Source organism: Sus scrofa, chromosome 1 (genome assembly GCF_054392235.1).
Source record: "Sus scrofa isolate SSC_HxYL_T2T_F1_AM1 chromosome 1, Sscrofa_HxYL_maternal_Yorkshire_Landrace_v2.0, whole genome shotgun sequence".
In the NCBI taxonomy this organism is placed as follows: Eukaryota; Metazoa; Chordata; class Mammalia; order Artiodactyla; family Suidae; genus Sus; species Sus scrofa.
The window spans coordinates 18,835,519-18,855,689 of record NC_139383.1 but is presented as its reverse complement, the minus strand read 5'-3'; the positions used below and the strand labels follow the sequence as shown (position 1 = coordinate 18,855,689).

General features: G+C 39.6%; 1 protein-coding gene and 1 long non-coding RNA gene across 12 annotated transcripts in view; one reads left to right on the top strand and one right to left on the bottom strand.

Annotated features, from left to right (window-relative positions):
• LOC146405956 (uncharacterized) overlaps nucleotides 1–14,189 on the top strand; it is a 42,035-nt gene extending 27,846 nt beyond the window's left edge. Inside the window, exons 4-5 of the mRNA XM_085020439.1 lie at nucleotides 6,496–6,576; nucleotides 9,809–14,189. Coding sequence (XP_084876565.1) covers nucleotides 6,496–6,576; nucleotides 9,809–9,933 — 206 coding nt within the window. The 3' untranslated portion in view covers nucleotides 9,934–14,189. The remainder of the gene's footprint in view (nucleotides 1–6,495; nucleotides 6,577–9,808) is intronic.
• The window catches only part of LOC102160169 (uncharacterized), a 426,691-nt gene that overhangs the window by 109,078 nt on the left and 297,442 nt on the right, over nucleotides 1–20,171 (bottom strand). For 2 of the 11 annotated variants that reach the window (XR_014845126.1, XR_014845138.1), the window contains one exon: nucleotides 17,881–18,583. The exons of the other annotated variants lie outside the window; for them this stretch is intronic. This is a non-coding gene — a long non-coding RNA (uncharacterized LOC102160169). Of the gene's footprint in view, nucleotides 1–17,880; nucleotides 18,584–20,171 lie in introns of those variants that run through there. 11 annotated transcript variants of the gene reach the window in all.

Below are 20,171 nucleotides of genomic sequence, written 5' to 3'. Positions count from 1 at the left end.
GCTCATAGGTTTACATAACTCTGATAGTAGCTTCCATACCTACTTTTATGGTGGTAATTTTTGCATGTGCTATTTTTCCTGTATGCATATGCTCCTGAAGGTCACCAGACTGCATCTGCAACATTTTTATATGGTCTCAAAGCGAGCAAGTCTACGACACTTTACATAGAGAACTCAATAAATACTCAATACATAATTAATACAAAATTAGTGAAAACAGACCCATGAGCCCAGACATCATTTCTTGGCTGTGTAGCTTGCTTGATTTTGGCTTACCATTTGGTTGAGAAAGGGCAGAGAGGGTATTTTCAGACTTGCCTAAAGTGGGAGTCGCTAGGTACCTGACGTCATTAAACCCGTAGCCCTGTCTGCCCCAGAGTCCATTCTGTTTCTAAGCATGTCTGTTGGGCTGAAAGCAAAAGTCTTTATAATAGGACCAGACATTTTAATAGCCCCTGGGGAAATAAAAGCACTTCTTGAAGGTTACTTTTTTTTTTCTGAATAAAAGTAGTCTATTCATAGAACAGCTAGAAAATATGTAGTAATTAGAAAAAATATATTATTCTGTTCTCTGAAATCGCAATACTGCCAAGTGATATTTATTGAATTTTTATCATAGGCTGCATCATCTGATGCATGGTCTCCTTTAAGCTCCATGACAACTATATTGTAGAAATCATTATTATCTCCATTTTACAGATAAGGAACTTGTGACACAGAGATGGCAATAAGCTGCTCAAGGTTACACAACTAGCAAATGATGGAATAGATAACTTGGTCATGACCAGAGCTCTCTACTTGGACATAAACATTTGAGGAATTTCAAAATGAGGTGACCTCCCTATTCTGAGACTCTTAACCTTTGGTCTTCTTCAAGGTATCAGAACATGAAAATGTGTACAAGTTTTTTGGTCACTGTGCAACCTCTGTTCAATTAGCCTTGAACTAGATCTCTCTCCACGTCCCTGTTTTCCTTGGAGAGAAAATTGCAAATAAACTTGGTTTCCAGTGGTATTTAGAGTGGTCACTAGAGGGGCTTTCCCAATGCGCAGGAAAAAAACAGGTCCCCTGACCTTTGGCCAGGGATTCTCTCTGCAGGACTCAGGTATCAGCAGCAGTCAAATCCCAAGCAGCAAAGGTGCCTGTGGTCTGGCTGCACTGCCCCAGGCTGGAACAGCAGCTCCAGGCTTGTCTGCACCACTCTGCCAAGAGCTGGAGGTAAGAGGTCATTCATACCCGTTTCCCCCATCTGGATAGGCACCAAAAAGCCCTAGGTAGCTCCTCCTACCCAACAATGGAAGCTGAGAGTCGGCAGGTAGTCAAGCCAGGTGCTACTTGGCTGAGAGCAGAGAGGGAAAGAAGACTGAAATGGGAGAGGGGGCAGGTGGAGTCTGAAACTACGGGGAGCAAGCCCCTTCCTCCCATTCATGGTGCCCGCTTCAGTGTTAAAAGGACAGGCAGCTAGGAATTGCTATCAGTGAGACGGCCACATACCATGTGGATATAACACAACAGGATGTTGAATCCTCCACAAAAGGACTTCCATGTGACCGAGTGAACTTCGAACCATCACACCACGATAAGCCACTCCCTTCTTGATTGTGACCTAACTAGGCCCTAGGGAGCAGAAAGTTGAATGTGCTGTGTCTCTTCTCCAAACGGTCGGTGTGATCACTTCCATTACAGCTGATTTTCTTTTGACTTTTATCCGACAGTTCTGTTTGTTACTAAGCTATAAAGGATGCAGATTTCTGCGCATTTTATAGCCATTGGCCTCACTGGGCATTTTTTTGTTTCTTTATGCCTTTCTCCAGCATTTTTGTTCTCATCCAGTTCCTAGGCAGATATTTCTTTCTCGTAATAACACAGGCAAGGCACACAATATTGATCTGACTGCAGCATTGAACCCTCCTGAAATACTGAGAGCTGATGACCTCATTCTGCACCTTACTGGAAAAGTTAGGAAAACCTAAGCCAAAGGAGTCAGTCAAGTGTTTTATAACAGAGGAAACTATAACTAGAGTGTTCTTCAGATTTTTTTTCTCTTGCTCTAATCCAGTCAGATCACATTTTATTAGGGCTCATTACCAAGTTAGAGAGTGATAAGTATGGAAACCATGGAAACACATTATGGTCAAATTGATGTTGCTTCGAAACCCTAGTGGCACCCACTGGGGAACACTACACATTATCCACAAAGGTGCCTCTCAGACTTTTGTCAGCAGGGACTTTTATAAGCTCATTCTAGGTTCAAGTTCAACCACAACCTTCCTGGAAGAGGGGGTGTGCTCTCTGATGTAAACAGTACTGCAAGTCACCAGGCTTTTTTCAGAACTAAGGAAAAGATACCAAAAACTGCACATTATTCTTCATTGATTTTATCAATGGAATACCTTGAGTAATAAGAAATATTTATTCCTAAATATTTAAGACATTTGTAGTACTCTTTTTCTCTCTCTCTTAAATCCAATTATTTGCCTCTACTTTTTAAAACATCAAATAAGAATGTGCCTTGTCAATGTCATTATTTCCATGAAAATGTTAGATTTCAATATTCTACATCTGAACAAAATAAATAAATCTCAATGGGCCATTAAATTTTATAAGTTCCCCAAAATTATGAATACACACAGTCACACCCCACTTTACATGTGAAGAGTGCAAAACAAGTTAGAACAAGGATTCTCCCTTTATATGTAGTCCTGAGTGTTAAATCTCTCTCTTAACTAATTTATGAAATCAAAATAGAACATTAAATAAACACAAACTTTCAAGTCATTTACCTATAAATGATAGTTCTAAAATTCTGACTACAATTTTGTCAGAATCAACGATGCAAGATTTCTGCAATGTAAGTGAATAAGAGTAGGAATTTTTTAAATAAATCAAATATTTATTGGCTGCATACAAAGTACTTCTTATTCACATGAGACAATTTTGGTGGGATGTATAGTACAGCTAGAATTGAAGAGTATTTACTAGCACACAAGTTTCACTGAATATTTCCCTCCTATCTCATCATCTCATCTCGTGAGATGTGCCAGTCTTCTAGGATTACAGCAAATCAATACCAGAACACTGATTCCTCTGAGGATGGTAGTAGCCTTGACATATAGCTGAATTCTGAATCATTCATTGAATGCATGCTTGTATAAACATGGTTGAAATGAGATAAATTTTTTTCATTTTTTGTATTTTAATAGCAACTTTTTAAAGAGAGGTGCAGGAGTTCCCATCATGGCTCAGTGGTTAACAAACCTCAGTATCCATGAGGACATGGGTTCGATCCCTGGCCGTAGCAGTGGGTTAAGGATCCAGCGTGTTGCCGTGAGCTGTGGTGTAGGTCACAGAACCGGCTGGGATCCCATGTTGCTGTGGCTGTGGTGTAGGCTGGGAGCTACAGCTCCGATTCGACCACTGTCCTAGGAACCTCCACATGCTGCGGGTGTGGACTTAAAAGGACAAAAAGACAAAATAAAATAAAAATAAATAAAAACAGTTGCAAGAGAAATACATGTTCACTGCAAATAACATAAGACATAGAAAAATCACAGAGAAGAAGCAATAATTTTCTATATTCTGGCACTGATATACAGTTGACTCTTGCACAATAACCACATGGGGTTTGAGCTGTGTGGGTCCACTTATAGCAGTACTTTTTTTTTTCCCAATAAATATATACAGTACTACTCCATCTGCGATTGGTTTTCCGTTTGGAAGACATTTATTCAAATCATCTGTGTAACTCTCAATGAAGTTTAGTAGTTTTCTCCATTGAGGTAGACACTTTTGTTATCATTCCTATGGATTTTCCATTCTTGTTGCTATTTTTAATCATATTGTTTCCTTATTATATTTTCTAGATGGTTATTTTTGGCATAAAAAGAAAACTAGAAATATTTGATTCGTTTACAGACACCAGACCTTTCCATTTGTTCCATCTGCTTTGCCATATTCCTTCAGGAAGGATTCTGATATGGAGGAAAATTCTGTCCTCTGATGACAGTCTTGGGAATATGCAGCGTGAACTCAGAGTATAATTCCACATTATTTGAGTAGCTTCTTGTTTTTTATGAATATATTTGTGTAAAGGACATTCTATTGAAAGACCAAATCACAGAATATTCCCTCCCTTTTCTCAATTCCATTTTCATCTTTAGATCTAAAAATATTACTAAGATACATTATTTAAAGACAACAGGTATGAAGGCTGAAAAATTCAGCATAATCACTTCAGAATTTAGAAGCATTTAGATTCTCATTAAATAAATCTCTCTGTCTGCGGAATGTCCCCTAATTCTTTTCACACTCAATAGTAATTTCAATAACAGCGTTTGTGATGGCAATAGAGAGATATAATTAGAGGCAAATGGGTGAATTTTGTTAGCAAATCTCCTTTTCCTACAGTGATATCCAAAGTTAAAAAAATCAAAGATTTTAATGAAACATTTTAAAGAATGAAATCAAATCCTTAAATTAGAAAACAAATGACTCAAGTTATTTCTTCCTCCAAAATCGTGCCTAAAGAAAGTGATTGATAAGAGAAATGCTATCACTATCTTGCAGAAGGCTGAATGATTTCCAGGTTTGCAGGAAATATGTTTTAGAGAAAGGGAGAGAAATCAGCAGATCTCTAACTTTTCTTGGGACTAGACTCAACCGATTTTTAAACCAGGTACACTCAGCCACTTAGGTACATGGAAACTGCTCTCAGGCTTTATTGAATTGCTGGTTAATACACAGGAACTAAATTAGGTCTATAATTTCGGATGCCCTTTTTTAATGACTCATTTTTCTGTCAATAAAATTGACAACAGAGACCAGCACAGTTCCTTTGCCCACCTCCGATCTGCCTTGTTGAGTCATGTGACACAGTCGAGTGTTGCCAGATATAGGCTGTCACTTTCCACTGGCGTTTCATTGAAATAAGATTAGAGAAATGAAGCCTGCACAAACCCAGGGAGGTTTTCAGCAGACACGAGGGATGGCAGCAATCATTCACCAGAAAGTCTCACATAGGAGATTTTCATTGATAGTGCAAACTTAATTTGTATATCTAAAGATGAAGTACCTTCCTTTTCCGGTAAAAGTCATTTCCTTTGTCAGGGGACGTTTTTATTGGCCTCAGAACCTCCTAAAAGATTCCTATAGCTTATCTTCCTTCCATTTCTAAGACTAGAGAGGAATTTCTAAGATGAAATAGGGAAGTTAGGTTTAGCCATGAGCTGAAGTCACATAAATAATCTGCAAATGTACTCATCACAAGGAAAAGACTTTAATGATCCTTTCATAATCTTTTTCAAAGGAAAAAAAAAAAGGATAACCCTCAGCTTTATTCTGACATTTTCCCTCGATGATGCCAATCAAGGCATTTATTGGTTAGTATAACCAGAAGACTGTACTCATGAATATTTTGACATTTAAAGAAGGATAATAAAGGAACAGACATATAAGCTTGCCTGCCAAAGGATATAGTGATATGCTGCATAACAGCCACCTTGGCAATAATGTGTTCCTCCACTATAAGGGAGAAAAATGAAGAGGCCCAGAGAAAACAATGAAAGGTAAAGTGCAAATGTGACAATTTTTATCAATAAGATAGAAATTATGAATACATATTTAAGTGTTAACTTTTTTATTTTAGTTAATTTCATTAACAATTAAATTAAAAATATAGGAGCTAGGAATAATTTTTAAAATGACATTGGCTGTTCAAGAAAAGAAATAAAATGCAAAAAATGAAAAATAAAATATTGAGATATCGCTTCGCCTGGCTTAGACTGGCAATGATTTTTTTAAAGTTAAATAACAGGCTCATTGATCAGAGTGTGGGAAAATCAGCATTATCATTCTTGTTATTCATGAATATAAGCTGGTAGAAATCCTATAGGGAATAATTTAGACATACCCATCAAAGGTATAGCTGTACCCTACTGTTTTACCCTGAAAGTTCCAATTTTAGGAATTGAGTCTAATGATGTACTCCTGCTCATGCGAAATGTCTTTGAATACAGATTTTAATTGGAGGACTGCTAGAAATAAGAACAACAGAAATTGGAAGCAACTTATCTTTAACTTATAAATATGTACAATGAAATATTATATGGCATCCAAGGCAAGTAAGACAGATAATTATCGAAAAGTTCATATTAAAAGTGTATTTACAAAACCAAAATGCAGAATAGTATACTGTATAATTCTATTTGTGCATATATGCTTACCAGTGCATACTCTGGAGGTATACATTAGAAACCAACAAGAGTGGCTGCATAAGAGGATAAAAATGGGGAAAATTTTAATTTCTATCATGCACAGGTGTTACCTGAAGCAGGGGGCAGAAAAGAAAAAAGATAATAAAATATCTCAAGAGAGAAAGAAAGATCAAAAATAATTTTCTGTGTACAATCAATCTAACACAATTAGTAAAGTGCTTTCTATGCGAAAAGCAATAGATCTTTGCTGGTAATTATTCTCTCCATTTTTATACGATTTTAGAATTTGAAAGCATTTTCCCAGAGTTGACGCCAAGAGAGCTATATTCCAAAACTTGGACCCATGCTGACTCATTGCCTAACTGTAAGGAAGTCATTTTATCTTTTTATACTTTTATATCTGACTCTTTGTACAATGGCTGTATGTTTTATCTTCTTTTCAAGTCAAATGTAATGTCAAAAAATAAACCACAGAATTGAATTTTTTTTTTTTTTTAGCAAACATGCACCATAGTTCTAAAAATTGTTTCCTTCAGATCCTTAGGGAAAGAATAGAATATTTTAATATTAATCTTTAAATTCAAAGAATTATTTTCCTAAACCATTTCTTTGTCTTGTGTTTTCTCTGAGTTGCATTCTCACAGTCTGGCTGCTTCTGTTCTCATTTGAGCTTTTGTTGACAGGCTTCAAAAACAGCATTTATTTAGCTCCTTTGGCCAATGCAGTGAGTTATTTAACTCTTTAACCACTGCCAGTCTAATCCATGTAACTACAGGGTGGCTGCCTCGCCACTCCTTGGGTTACCCCGGACCCTCTGTCTTCTTATAATCTGAGTCTATTTTTCTTTCCAATTCCCACCAAGCCAGGTTCTCATTCAGACTGTGAGTTCTGCTAAGGTTAGGAGCTGCTGTCAGCTCCAATTAGATTCTATTCCTCACTACAAGCCTACTGTGGAATGTACTCCCTTAATAAAATTTAGTCTGAAATAGACTGTGCTAAAGGTCAAGATAAGATAGCCTTTGGCTTCCCCCTAGATTCTAAATTGATTTTCTAGTTCATGAACCTCCTCTTTTATATTTGTTTGCAAGACGGCATGACCTTAGTGGAAAGGAGTTCTGATAATACACCCATCTAGTGCCATTGTTCTTGGAGGCTTTACCTGGAATGGGTTGGATGCTGGGAGTTTAAGATCCTCGGTGCCCTAAAATTTGATAATCAAGGTCATCATATTTCCTTGTCAGAGCCTCCTTTGATTCTTCCTCCCTTAAGCATATATGTTGTCTCCCTTCCTTTCAGCTAACATATAGAGTTCCACTCTTAGGTTGGTCCTTGATGCACTTCTGTAACACTTGCACCACAGGGGAATGGGGCTGCTCTTGAAGATATCGATGTACAGGAGAAAACTGAGACCCCAGTGGAGTTCCTGGAGATTATAGTAGAAATGACTCTCAATGAACAGGCTTTCATTAAGTACCTATTATGTGGACTCAGATAGCATATAATGTAGTTGAGGAGATGAGTCATGAACTCATGCATAGACTACGGACAGCAGTAAATGATGTGTGCCAAATAAATGGTACATAAATTAAAATATCATGGGAGCATATAATCAGATAGCAACTAGTTCCAGCTGGGATAAGCTTGGAAGGCTTCTTGGACAACTTCAATTGAGTTTTCAAGGATAGGAAGGATTTAGGCCATTGAAGTGAAGAGATACTACCAAAGGAGGAAAAGGCATCAAGCCCAAAACCTTCACAAACCTATTTTTACAAACCCTATAAAATAGGTCTGGGGTGCAGTGAGCATGCATATTGGCCAGAGTGGAGGTGTTTTGGATACGTAGGTCAGAAGGTTTGCTATACTCAGAGACACTGCCCCCCCCCTTCAGGAAATTGCCCATCCTATAGCCTTCTGCTCAAGAAAGAAACTCCAGTACTACCACCACCCTGCCCTTTTTGTTTTAATTGCATGGATAGACTGGCTATGGGCAAGTGACTCAAAAACAATCCAATCAATTACCACCATGGTGTCCTGGAATGACGGCCTCTGTCCAGAAGAGATGAGAGTGTTTAGCTGAGTTATGTATACCAGCTGCCTTTGGAATTTGACGACTGAGCATATAACAGCAAAGGGAAGCAAAGGTGACTGCAGGATGACCATACAGATGACCCCTTTCTTTGTTATTTTCCTTCCTCCTTCCTTCCTTTCTCTCCCTCCCTCCCTTCCTTCCTTCCTTTCCTTCTTCCTTCCTTCATTTCTTTCTTTCTTTCTCTTTGACACACCTGTGGCATATAGAAGTTCCCAGACGAGGGGTCAAATCAGAGCTGCAGCTGCCAGCCTATGCCACAGCCACGGCAACACTGGATCCCAGCCACATCTTTGACCTACCCTGCAGCTTGTGGCAATGCCAGATCCTTGATCCACTGAGTGAAGCCAGGGATTGAACCTGCATCCTCACAGACACTATGTTGGGTTCTTAACCTGTTGAGCCACAATGGGAACTCCATTTTTTAACATTTTTAAAATTGAAATACAGTTGACATACGCCCTTCTTCTATCTTGAGTCTCTCTCTGCATCCACAAGAAGCACCAAATCCTGGGTATCGATGTATGAGATGGAGAAGTGAAGGATTATGGGGCAGGGTCCTGGAGTTAGGCTCTTACTCATGGCTTTGGAATTTGCAGAAAGATTTATAATGCCTCAATGCCCCCACCCCCGTGGTCAGAGAAAGTGGGAAAGTGTGCTAATGTGAGGGAAAGATGGAGGGAGGAGAGCCTTTCAGCATATGAAGCTTCTTTTCAAGTTTATAAATTTCAGAATTTAATCTGTTCATAAGTAGCATTACTTGGCGATCACCATCTTCATTCAGAGAGGCAGTATAGTATAGAGGTTAAGAGCCCCAAAATCTGGCACCTGAGTTCTTAGAATTGAGTCCTGCCTCCCCAACTATTAGCTACATAACCTAGAGCATGTTATTTTGTTTCTCTGTATCTTGGTTTCCACATTTAAAAACAGTAAGCAGGATGATAATAATATCTACCTTCTAAATAAAGTACATGGCACATAGTAAGAATGATATAAACACTTAAATAAACTTGCATATTTTTATTTTGAAAGTTTCTATGTAAGCACAGTGGGTATTGTATGCCCTCAGCCTAGAGCCCTACTGACTTAGGTAAAACACTTAGGGTCATTTTTATGGTGAATATATGATATGATGGGATAAGGAGTCCTGTTTGGATACCCTGCTAGCAGAATAAAATAAAAAAATAAAATAGGAGTTCCTGCTGTGGCATAGTGGGTTAAGAATCTAACTGCAGTGGGTCAGGTTGCTGCAGAGGCATGGCACAGTGGGTTAAAGTACCCAGGATTGTGCAGCTTTGGCTCAAATTCAATCCCCTGGCCTGGGAATTTCCATATGCCATGGGTATGGCCATAAAAAAAAAAAGGTAAATAAAAAACAGGGTTCTAGAATTCATTTCTTCCCACAACACTGGGCAGCAGGAAGAGAAATCTGTGAGACTTTTGTCAAGAATGAGAGCCCCATAGAGGGACAGTAGTTCAGGTGTCACAGCAGCCTCTGCATTTTCTCTAGGTACCAGTACGTATGGTTGTGCCACACAGCACGTTGAGGGAGACCATCTCACGGGAATCAATTCCATCTTTGCAAGGAGAGTGCAAGATACAGCAATACAGAGTTACGTCAATGAGGCATTTTAAAAATCATTTGTTCTTTGACATTCTCTAAAACAAAACAAGAAAAAACAACAACAGCAATACCTAAAACGCATGCCTCAGCAAGCAGACAATGATGGCCCTGGCACTGACTCTGTCTGGGTAATGGGAGACCACAACAGGACACTCGGAGCCAGGCAGCTCCCAGATGGAGAGAAGGTTCTTTCACAGCAACTCTGGGAAGAAAGAGGACTAGAGAGTCAAAGCTGGTGATCAGCAGATTTCTGACGATGGCTGGGAGTGACAAGAACCGAAAAGCACCGGATTTTAATACTCATCTGGTTTCCAGTCTCATCTAACACATTTGGTCTTGCATAGGACAATTTGTCTTTCTTCCCAGGCTCCCAGGAGGAGTCTTTTCTGACATTAGATCCATTTTAGCCTTCTTTTGTTCCCACATACCTAAGGTCTAGCAAAAGCCTTCCTTCCTGATCATATATCCCAGCCTGCTGTCAAAACATCCACTGTCTCTGTCTTAAAATCGCTGATCAAAGCAAGATCTTTATTTCCTCAAATCTGCTCTATCTTAAAAACTTCCCTCCTCTTCTGGTTTCGATTGTCCAGAGTCTATTCAAAACGCTTGAAAAGACTTCATCTTCTTAAGCCTCACTGTACCACAATATTTCTGTTCTTAGAATCCTACAGTTGCTCTGGATTGCTCCCTGAATCTCAAGAAAATCTAAGACTATGGGCCTTATTGCCTTCCAAGTGCTGGACCCCCCAACCCTTTCACATTTTATTCCAACCTTGGCTGCTGAATTTCCCATTACTTTACCATTCTGCTGCCAGCAGAAAGTTTTATATGTTTCAAATTTCATCACTCCATGAGACATCTTTCTTTTGAACACAATTGCCCCATTCCTCTTTAAAAATCTTCAGCCTGATGGCTTTCACTTAAGACTTACTTATAATTAGTTTTCCCAAACAGTAAATATTTTTTCCTTGTTCTTCCTCAATTCCTGAGAATTCTACCATTATAAACACAGGAGATGATGCAGAAGACAATGAGGATAAGAACTTTGATGAATGAAATATTAACCGCTTACATATGGATAGAATTTTGCAGTTTGCATAGCAATTTCACACAATCTTATATTGTTGTTACCATTATTGGCAGTAAGCAAGAAACTATGTCCTAAACTCTTCTTCCTCAAATCTTTCTGTATCTCATGTAGTGCTTTATATACATGCAGTAAAAGAAAGTTAGATGAATAGGCTGGGTTTTCATTGCATAGTTTTAGAAAATAATTCCCTATGAGTCCTCCTGTTATCTTGCTTTATAAGTTGAGAAAATAGATAATTTGACACTTTCTTCTACCAGAGGAGCTTTGGGAATTAATGGCAGAATGAAAAAAAGATCTCATTTTATAAAGTGGCCAAGAGAACAAGTGGGATTCAAGAGAATCACGGCCCAAAGGGGCACCCAGACACAGCATCTTTCTCCAGTACCCATTCTAGCTTTAAGGGTATGAAGCAGGTACAGCAATAGGAAAGCTATCCCAGAATCCTTGAGTTTTTAACTCTAAAAATCAAGACACATACTGGCCAGGGTTAAGGTGGCCGGTAGGTTTGGCAGAAATATCTTTCAATGGTATATAATTAACTGTGCACATAATTCAGGCCCCTGAGGCAACTGCCAAATAAATGTTCATCATTTCTCCAGACATTAATGTGTATTATCTTGGGGAGAAAAGCTCTAAGAAAAGACAATCTTGGTTTTGCATTACTAAATCAGTACTCTGAAATAAAATCTTTGCTCAATGTTGGTATTTATTGGGAAATGTTTATATTCTGGGTATTTTTTTTCCTCCACTATTGATTTCTCCCTCTTAATTCTGCAAAATATTTAACATGTGACACTGTGAGATGACTCTTTTGGAGAACAGTACAACCTTGCAGAGACGCCAATCATCACCACTCAGGGCATTTTTATAGCACTCTACCTTTCCTGTGCTTTATGCATTTTCAGAAACTATTTTTTATTTTAGGGCAATGTAACTAGATCCAGGGTATATTTAAACAACCATAATGAGGGCTTATAATGTTTGGAGGAAAGTGAACAAACCAACTAGAGGACAAAGGATGAAAAAGGAAAAGGTCAACACAAATCAATCCGAAGCCAGCACAGATGTGGTGCCTGATGTGATGCTAGGTATTTTACTTTATTTTCACAGTTAACTTTTTTTTCCTTTTTTGGCCACACCCACAGCATATGGAAGTTCCCAGGCCAGGGACTGAATCCAAGCTATAGCTGTGACCCACGCCACTGCTGTTGCAATGTTGGATCCTTAACCCAATGCACCACAGCAGGAACTCCTACACAGTTAACATTTTATTTTGAAAATTTTGAAAGAATAGTACAATAAACACCCGTATACTCTTTACTTATGTTTGCTGATTGTTAATATTTTGCTCAATTTGCATGCTGTATCTCTGTAATATATATATTTATAGACAGAAAAAGAGATATATATGTATCTTTTTTGTTTTATATCTATATGTTTTATATATTTTATACATGTATATCGAGAGAGAGAGACGCACATTTATGAAGGAAAGAGAGACACGTGCATATATACATTACCAAACTGTATATATATATGGTATATATATATATTTTTTAAGGCCACACCCGAGGCATGTGGCGGTTCCCAGGCTAGGGGTCAAATTGGAGCAGTAACCACCAGTCTACGCCACAGGCACAGCAATGCCAGATCCGAACCGAGTCTGCAACCTACACCACAACTCACAGCAATGCTGGATCCTCAATCCACTGAGTGATGCCAGAGATTGAACCTGCATCTTCATGGATGCTCATCCGGTTCATTTCCACTGAGCCATGATGGGAACTTCTACATGGTACATTTTAAACTAACTTGTAGCCATCATGACACTTCACCTCCAAATACTTCAGCATGCACCTCTCAAAAACAAGATGCTCTTCCACAAGCTCTCTGAACCATTATCACTCTCATTGGTCATATAAAGTTTGATCTCTTTGACATGTCTCAATTACAAGATTGCTTGTAATTTCTCAGTCGTAAAGACACGTCTTTCTTAGAATTCAAATGTAATGGGGAGGGGTGGTGCTGCTTTGAGACTATCCCTTTCTTCAATAATATTTCATCTAACTATTTTAAGCAGCAATTGCTGACCATGAATTATGAAAATATTTATTCCAATTTTATCAATGAATAAACCAAGTTTTACCTTCTTTCCATTAACTAGTCAGTGTGTAGCAGAGACAGGCTTCAAACCTAGTCAGGGCTATGGGCTCATAATCAGCTACCCTCTGGGGTCATGCTGCCCCCATTCAGATCTTGATTAAAATTGGCCTAATTCCTACACCACAACCCAGAGAAAATCCATGTCTTTCTTAAGATTCCTGTAACTTCTTATGGAACTTATATTTCAGGGATTCTCTTGGTTCCAGATTCCTGGACCCAATGAATCAGTGTTTCCTGTTCCTAATGACCTACTGAATTGTAGCCCAAATGCTGAGCCTAGTTTCAGTTTCTTTCCATAATTTCGTTCTCTTTTCTTTTTTCTTTCTTTCTTTTTTTTTGTCTTTTTAGGGGCGCACCTGTGGCATATGGAAGTTCCCAGGCAGGGGTCAAATTGGAGCTGTGGCTGCTGGCCCACACCACAACTACAGCAACATGGGATCCAAGCCACACCTGAGACCTACACTGCAGCTTACAGCAATGCCAGATGAAGCCAGGGATCCAACCCGGATCTTCATGGATACTACTTGGGTTCGTTACTGTTGAGCCACAATGGGAACTCCTTTGCCATAATTTCTATACATAAAAGAGCCTCTTAGTGGTCAGCAGACTTTACTGAAGGATTTGAAGAGATGATAAAGGAAAAGAAAAGATTTACTTTGCCTCTTTACCAAACATCTAGAATTGAATATCAGGCATTTTTTTCTAATAGTCATTTGTCTTGCCTCCATGTCACCAGTCCCACTGCCCCCAGCTTCCCTGTATTCTTCCTCTTGTGAACACAAAGATGAACTTCCGCTCATACTTTTACGGAGCATAATTCAGCTCTCCCCAAGCCTTACCATGAGCTCTGCTCTTCCTGCTTCCCTACATAGATCCAGACTCAGCCAAAGCTTTAAATCATAACTGATCAAAATGTGATTAAGCTTTTAGCTTCCAATTCTTTCTCAGTCATTCTGAGGGAGGTGGGAGGAGGTAGAAGGGGTGGAATTCGTGTGACACATAGCTTAGGAAAAACAACCAAGTAGCCTACGGTCTTAAAACAAAGCCAGAGCCTAGCTTATATGCCTTTGAGTTTCCATGGGAGTAAACAGTAACTGGAATGGGCCACCATGAGGAAGGTAAGAGGTTGATGGTCTCTGTAAAAATGATGCAAGTGTTCGCTTTCAGATTTATAGTAACTGGTTTGGGGCTATACATGGAGTAATTCTTTCCCACAGAAGAAAATGGCCCTTACAGGTATAAAAAGAATTAAGATAAAAGGAAACGTTTTATAGAGATATTGGAAAGTAAATATAGGCATTCCTCTGTGGCTCAGCAGGTTAAAGACCTAGCATTGTCACTGCTGCTGCTCGGGTTGCTGCTGTAGCATAGGTTCGATCCCTGGCCCAGGAATTTCCCCATGCCACAGGTGCAGCCAAAAAGAAAAAAAAAAGTAAATACAGATACTTGGGAAACAATTTCAATCTAAATGAGTTATTTTTTGTTTTTGAAAGAATCAGGACAGGGGAAAACACCAAATGTCAGACCAAAACCTCTACCGTGTTCTGGTTAACATATGAAAAAAGAAAGACATTCAAGATGATAGGAGAATTTGCAATAGTTATCTTAATTTTATAAACATTTTTCAGAATGATTTACGGGCTTAGTCATTTTTCGAGCAGGTTTTGTTTGTGTGTTTGTTTGTTTAATCACAAAGACTATAACAGAGGAAGACCTTCAGGCAACTTCTATGCATGCTTTGAAATTTGAACACATATCTATGGAGATCTTTATGGGTCTTAAACATTTGTACATTTTATTCAAATGATATTGCCAAAATGTTCCCCCAAATAGGATCTGGTCCCCAAAGAACCAACTTTCCAAAGCAGTCACTTACTCCAGCCTTTTCTTTATACTGTCCAACTTTGGTCACCATCTATCAGGCATCCAGTTCACTTTGCTTACAACCTCTCACTGCTTTGAACTTGAGAACAACATCAATTTCTATATTCTATTTGGGAGTGGAAGAAACCACAAGAGATTTTCCAAATAGTTTACTCCATCAGCTTGTCACGCGGGGGCAAACACAACCGGTGGAAAGGGACAGGGTCCCTGGTTCTGTCTGCACAGCTCTGAGAGGTGCCACTTTGAGATAACTTCATTTTGCTTCTCTGCAACCTGTCGGTATCCAGCACCCAGGCCTCCTCCCCTCCCAGTTCTCATATCTCTCTCTCTCTTTTTTTTTTTTCCCAAACATTGACTGCTTCCTAGCTTTGAAAGAGTTTTCCCCTCTGTGGTCAGGCCTGTGCCGGAGTTAATAAAAGTTTCGCCACCACTGTGCCCCTCTGCTGACACCATCTCAAGAGAAATAACTCAGACAAGAACTCTTCTGAAGAGGACAAAGAAGAAAAGCCAAGGAGAATTAAACTAAATGGAAGCCTCTTGTCTTTTGAAGAACTTCTCTCCTCTGCCAGGATCAAGACGAACGATTCCTTCCTCAGTGCTCCTCCTGTTCTAATCATTGTTATCATCTCTTGTGAACAGACTTGCTTCCTTTTTTCATCCATGTCCATCTTTCAGAAATTATGTGGACTAAAAAGAAACAGTATAAGAACACGGTAACAAAGTCTAAGGTTGTCCTGAGGGATGTCTTTGAAAGATTGAGGAGAAGATGTAAGAAAGTATCAGTAGGTTTTTTCTTTTTTCTTTTTTTTTTCTTTTAAGGGAAATTTCAGGAAAGGAAGTAAGAATCGGCAAACGTAACATAAACAGGGAGATGCTCATGTGCCGCTCTTAACAAAATTGAAATGGTTCTAGGCAACCATAGGCAAGCTGGTTTTTGTTCTTAACGAAGGCTCTGTTTTCTTTCTAGGATTAGAAATAAATTAAAAATGCTTTTCAAATAAACCTCAGGGAGCTCCCATTGTGGCTCAGTGGTAACAAATCCAACGAGTATCCATGAGGATGCGGGTTCTCTCCCTGGCTTCGATCAGTGGGTTAAGGATCTGGTGTTGCCATGGGCTGTGGTGTAGGTCACAGATGCCCCTCAGATTCTGCTGTTGCTGTGGCTGTGGTGTAGGCCAGCAGCTGCAACTCCAATTTGACCCTTAGCCTGGGAACTTTTATATGCCCTGAAAAGACAGGTGCAGCCCTGAAAAAACAAATAAACAAAAAACCAAAAAAAACCACCAAAAAACAAAAAACCACAAAAAACAAAACCCCAACTTCAAAGGAACCCACTAGCCTGATAAAAAGATCCAATTTTGTTTCTATACTTAATTATCAAAATTGCTCTGAAATAATAGTAGTTAACGATTTTTTAATGTTTGGTGTGAGCTAGTCATTATTTAAGTTTGGATTACTCCCATTTTATAGATGAGGAAACTGAAACTTAAAGCAATTGGCTCAAGTTTCCAAATTTATCTCATTTAGTAAGTGGTAAAAAGCTGCAGACAACCACTACTCAAGACCCCATATTTTGAAGCAGGGTTAGCCAATACAGGAAAAGGCCAAAAGAAAGATTCAGTACCATGGAGGATCAAGAGTTATACAATCTTTACATGCTACCTTTGCCTCTACCAGGTTCTCCAAAATTAAATTCTGATTAATTTCATCAGTACCACTCTTAGGCAAACCAAATAATGATGCCCCAAAATGATCATCCAGGAGTTCCCATTGTGGCTCAGCGATAACAAACCCAACTGGTATCCATGAGAATGCAGGTTCGATCTCTGGCCTCGCTCAGTGGGTTAAGGATCTGCATTGCTGTGAGCTGTGGTATAGGTTGAAGATGCAGCTCAGAGTCGCTGTTGCTGTGGCGTAGGCCAGCAGCTGCAGCTCCAATTCGACTCCTAGCTAGGGAACTTCCATATGCTGCTGGTGCAGCCCTAAAAAAACAGATCATCAAGATAGGGTGGTGGAGTTTTACTGGTCTTAGGAAATCAGAAAGTTAGCCAGCTGTGCTCATAGCCATTTATGCACTTGACAAGCAACCTGTGGGGTGGGGGGAGGGGAGGGGCACTAACTAAAGGTTGTTTGAGAGAGAGAGAGCGAGCATTGCAAACTTGCCTGCTGGTGAAGATGCTTACTTTGAGGAAGCCCCATGCCAATGAGGTAGGAAGAGAAGAGGGAGCTCTAAGGACAGCAAAGCAAAGCTGCCTCTCTCTCCCTAAGGGAAGGACATAGGGAACTCTTTGGTGCTGTCCACAGGTAGCAAAGAATCTGCCATTATAGCTGGAGCATTAAAGTAGAAATGCATATGGGGATTTTAAATGTCTCCAGATCCCCGCTTCATTTAAGCCTTCTAGGGTAAGTAAACACCAGCAACACTTTCCAATCAAATTGGCAAACATTTTACCTTTCTGTTTGCTCACAGTCAAGTCTGTCTTCAATAATTCTGCTGAGTCAGTGTGCAGAAATGGGACCTTGGAGAATCAAGGCCTTTCACCTTGCATTAATTCCTCTGCCTGCCCCATAATAGAAATAACACTGCACTACTCAGAGCCCTGCTGCAGATAAATTAGCTCATGTCTATGGAGGATAATGAAGATTAAAATGGTGCAAGTACCATGGTCATGAATAATGAATGTAGTAGCTATACATTGTTATCCCAAATGTATGAAAGCTTATTGGCTACAAAACCCATGACATTTTACTAGACGATAGTTCAATTTAAAAGGCCCTTTAGAAAAAAGGTCGATCAGATTTAAATAAGATTTGAAAATAATTTTCATATATCAACCTATTAAATGTTTATTGAGAACTCCATTTTACACAGTCACTCACTATCTACCAAGTCATCCTAAGCTTTTCACAAAAGGATTTCAAATAGGACCAGACTTTTCTTTTTAAACCTAGCCAGTAACGACCTTTTTTTCTTGAAAAATTTTTCAGAAAATTGGGAAGCATATTAAGGAAAGAATAAATAGAACTGGTTTATGGAGTTCTAACCACTCTTTGGACCTCCTGCCACTGCCATTTACTCCTCTGCTGGTGTGACACTGCTGGTGGGTTTCTCCCAGCTGAGTCTCACCATTTCCTCCCCCTTCCATGTAATTGCCTAACCCACACCCATTTAAATGCCTGCATCCACCCCGACTCTCTTATATATTGCTTTGTAGTCTATCTGATCAATCAATCTACAGTAGCGAATTCTAGAGCAACTACCTTTTAAGTCACATCTTCACATTTTCCCCTGGGTCCTCCTTACATCATGATGCTTGTTCCCAAATGTCTGTATACCTAACGGAGACTGCTGTAACTGTCGGTATCTAGTAACTCTGCGGCCACCTCCGTCCTCACCACTCCAAGGCATCCTCTGTGCGCACCTCAAACCCTCCCTTCGGGCTTCTTCAGCTCTTTATTTATTGTGCGAACTGTAAATCTGTTGTGGCATGTTCCTTGGCACTTCCACTGGACCAGCTTCTTTCCTAGAACAAATTTTAAAGTAATCTGCAAACTGTGGCTGCTGGTTGGTAATTTTATCATTCTGAGAGACAGAGCCACAAAGGAGAGAGAATGAGCAAGAAACAGAAGCTCCAGTGACTCATCTCTGAAAAAATCCTAAAATAAGCACACTTCCCAAATGCGCATAAAATTCCAACTGCATCTATATGTCCAGCATGCAGGGGTGAGTTACATGTTCTGCTTCTCTCTGGTACCGTGGGATATTAAAATTGCCTCCCGAACTTAGCCCCACCCTGTAATAACATTGACGATGCCAGTCCAGTGTGTGTGTGGGGGTGCTGTAATCCTTGCAGAGGAGGAAAGAGAATGTCTACAGAGGACAAACTGGGGGAGACCCTGAGACCCTGCTGCTGACCATTTACCAATGCAGGGCAGTGTTCGGGGCATAGGGGGTGAAGGTGGGAGAAAGTAGGTGGCAACTATTTATATGGGATGGAGCAACTATTATATGGGTGGAGCAAAACAATAAAGTCTTTAGCTAAAAGGATGATTTGGGGAGGATGTTTCTTCAGCCCCAGTGTTAAGTGAGCTTCTTCAAGCAGAAACTCTCAACGTGGGCTCTGTGGACCCCCCTAAGCATTACTGGCGGTATTCTGCAATTAGATGCAGAATGATGTGGTATGTGTACCACATGAAACTAATTTCAAGAATAGAACTTTTAAACGTTTTCAGCCTCAAAGAATAGTTCATAACTTCAAAACATTTATAAAATTGGATTAAAAATTATAAAACTTGGAGTTCCCGTTGTGGCAAATTGGTAACAAACCCAACTGGTACCCATGAGGATGTGGGTTTGTTCCCTGGCCCCACTCAGTGAGTTAAGGATCTGGTGTGGCCGGTGTGGTATAGGTTGAGGATGAGGCTGGCGGCTACAGCTCCGAGTCAACCCCTAGCCTGGGAACTTCCACATGCCACAGGTGTGGCCCTAAAAATACAAAAAAAAAAAATTAAACTTAATAAGACCCAAAGAGAGACATTCTGAATTACTGTATGGAAATATTGTACCTAGGCATTGGTTTATAGAGGTCTGGGAAATGATGAGCAAAGTAAATGAAAGACACTGTTTACTTATTATTATTACTATTTTCCTATGCACAAACCTTATTCACCTTTTCTTATGCACAAACCCAGTGAAAGTGGGGTGAAAGACAGCGTGAGCAATAGGGTTCACAGTGCTTTGAGAGCCCAGGGTCTTATATAAATCTGCCAAGCCTCTTTTTTCAACTCTGAGGTAAGAATTAGATCTGATGACATTTCAAGTGAACATTCAAGTCTAAACTTCTATAGCAAAGCCTTTTTTCCATACTATAAATGCTTGTCCTCAAATGTACAGTCAATACAAAACACAATTTAAAAATAACACACAAGGAAAAATATGCAAGTTCTTGCGTTCTTCTAAAATCTCCCCCAAATGGAGACACTTCATTGTCCAAACCCACTGCGGAATATCTGCAGAATTGCACCAGAGCACAGCTTGCTTATGATTTAGTGATAGTTATTAAAGAGGATGATGATCTGGAGGATTGCCTAGTTTATTGATAACTACACACT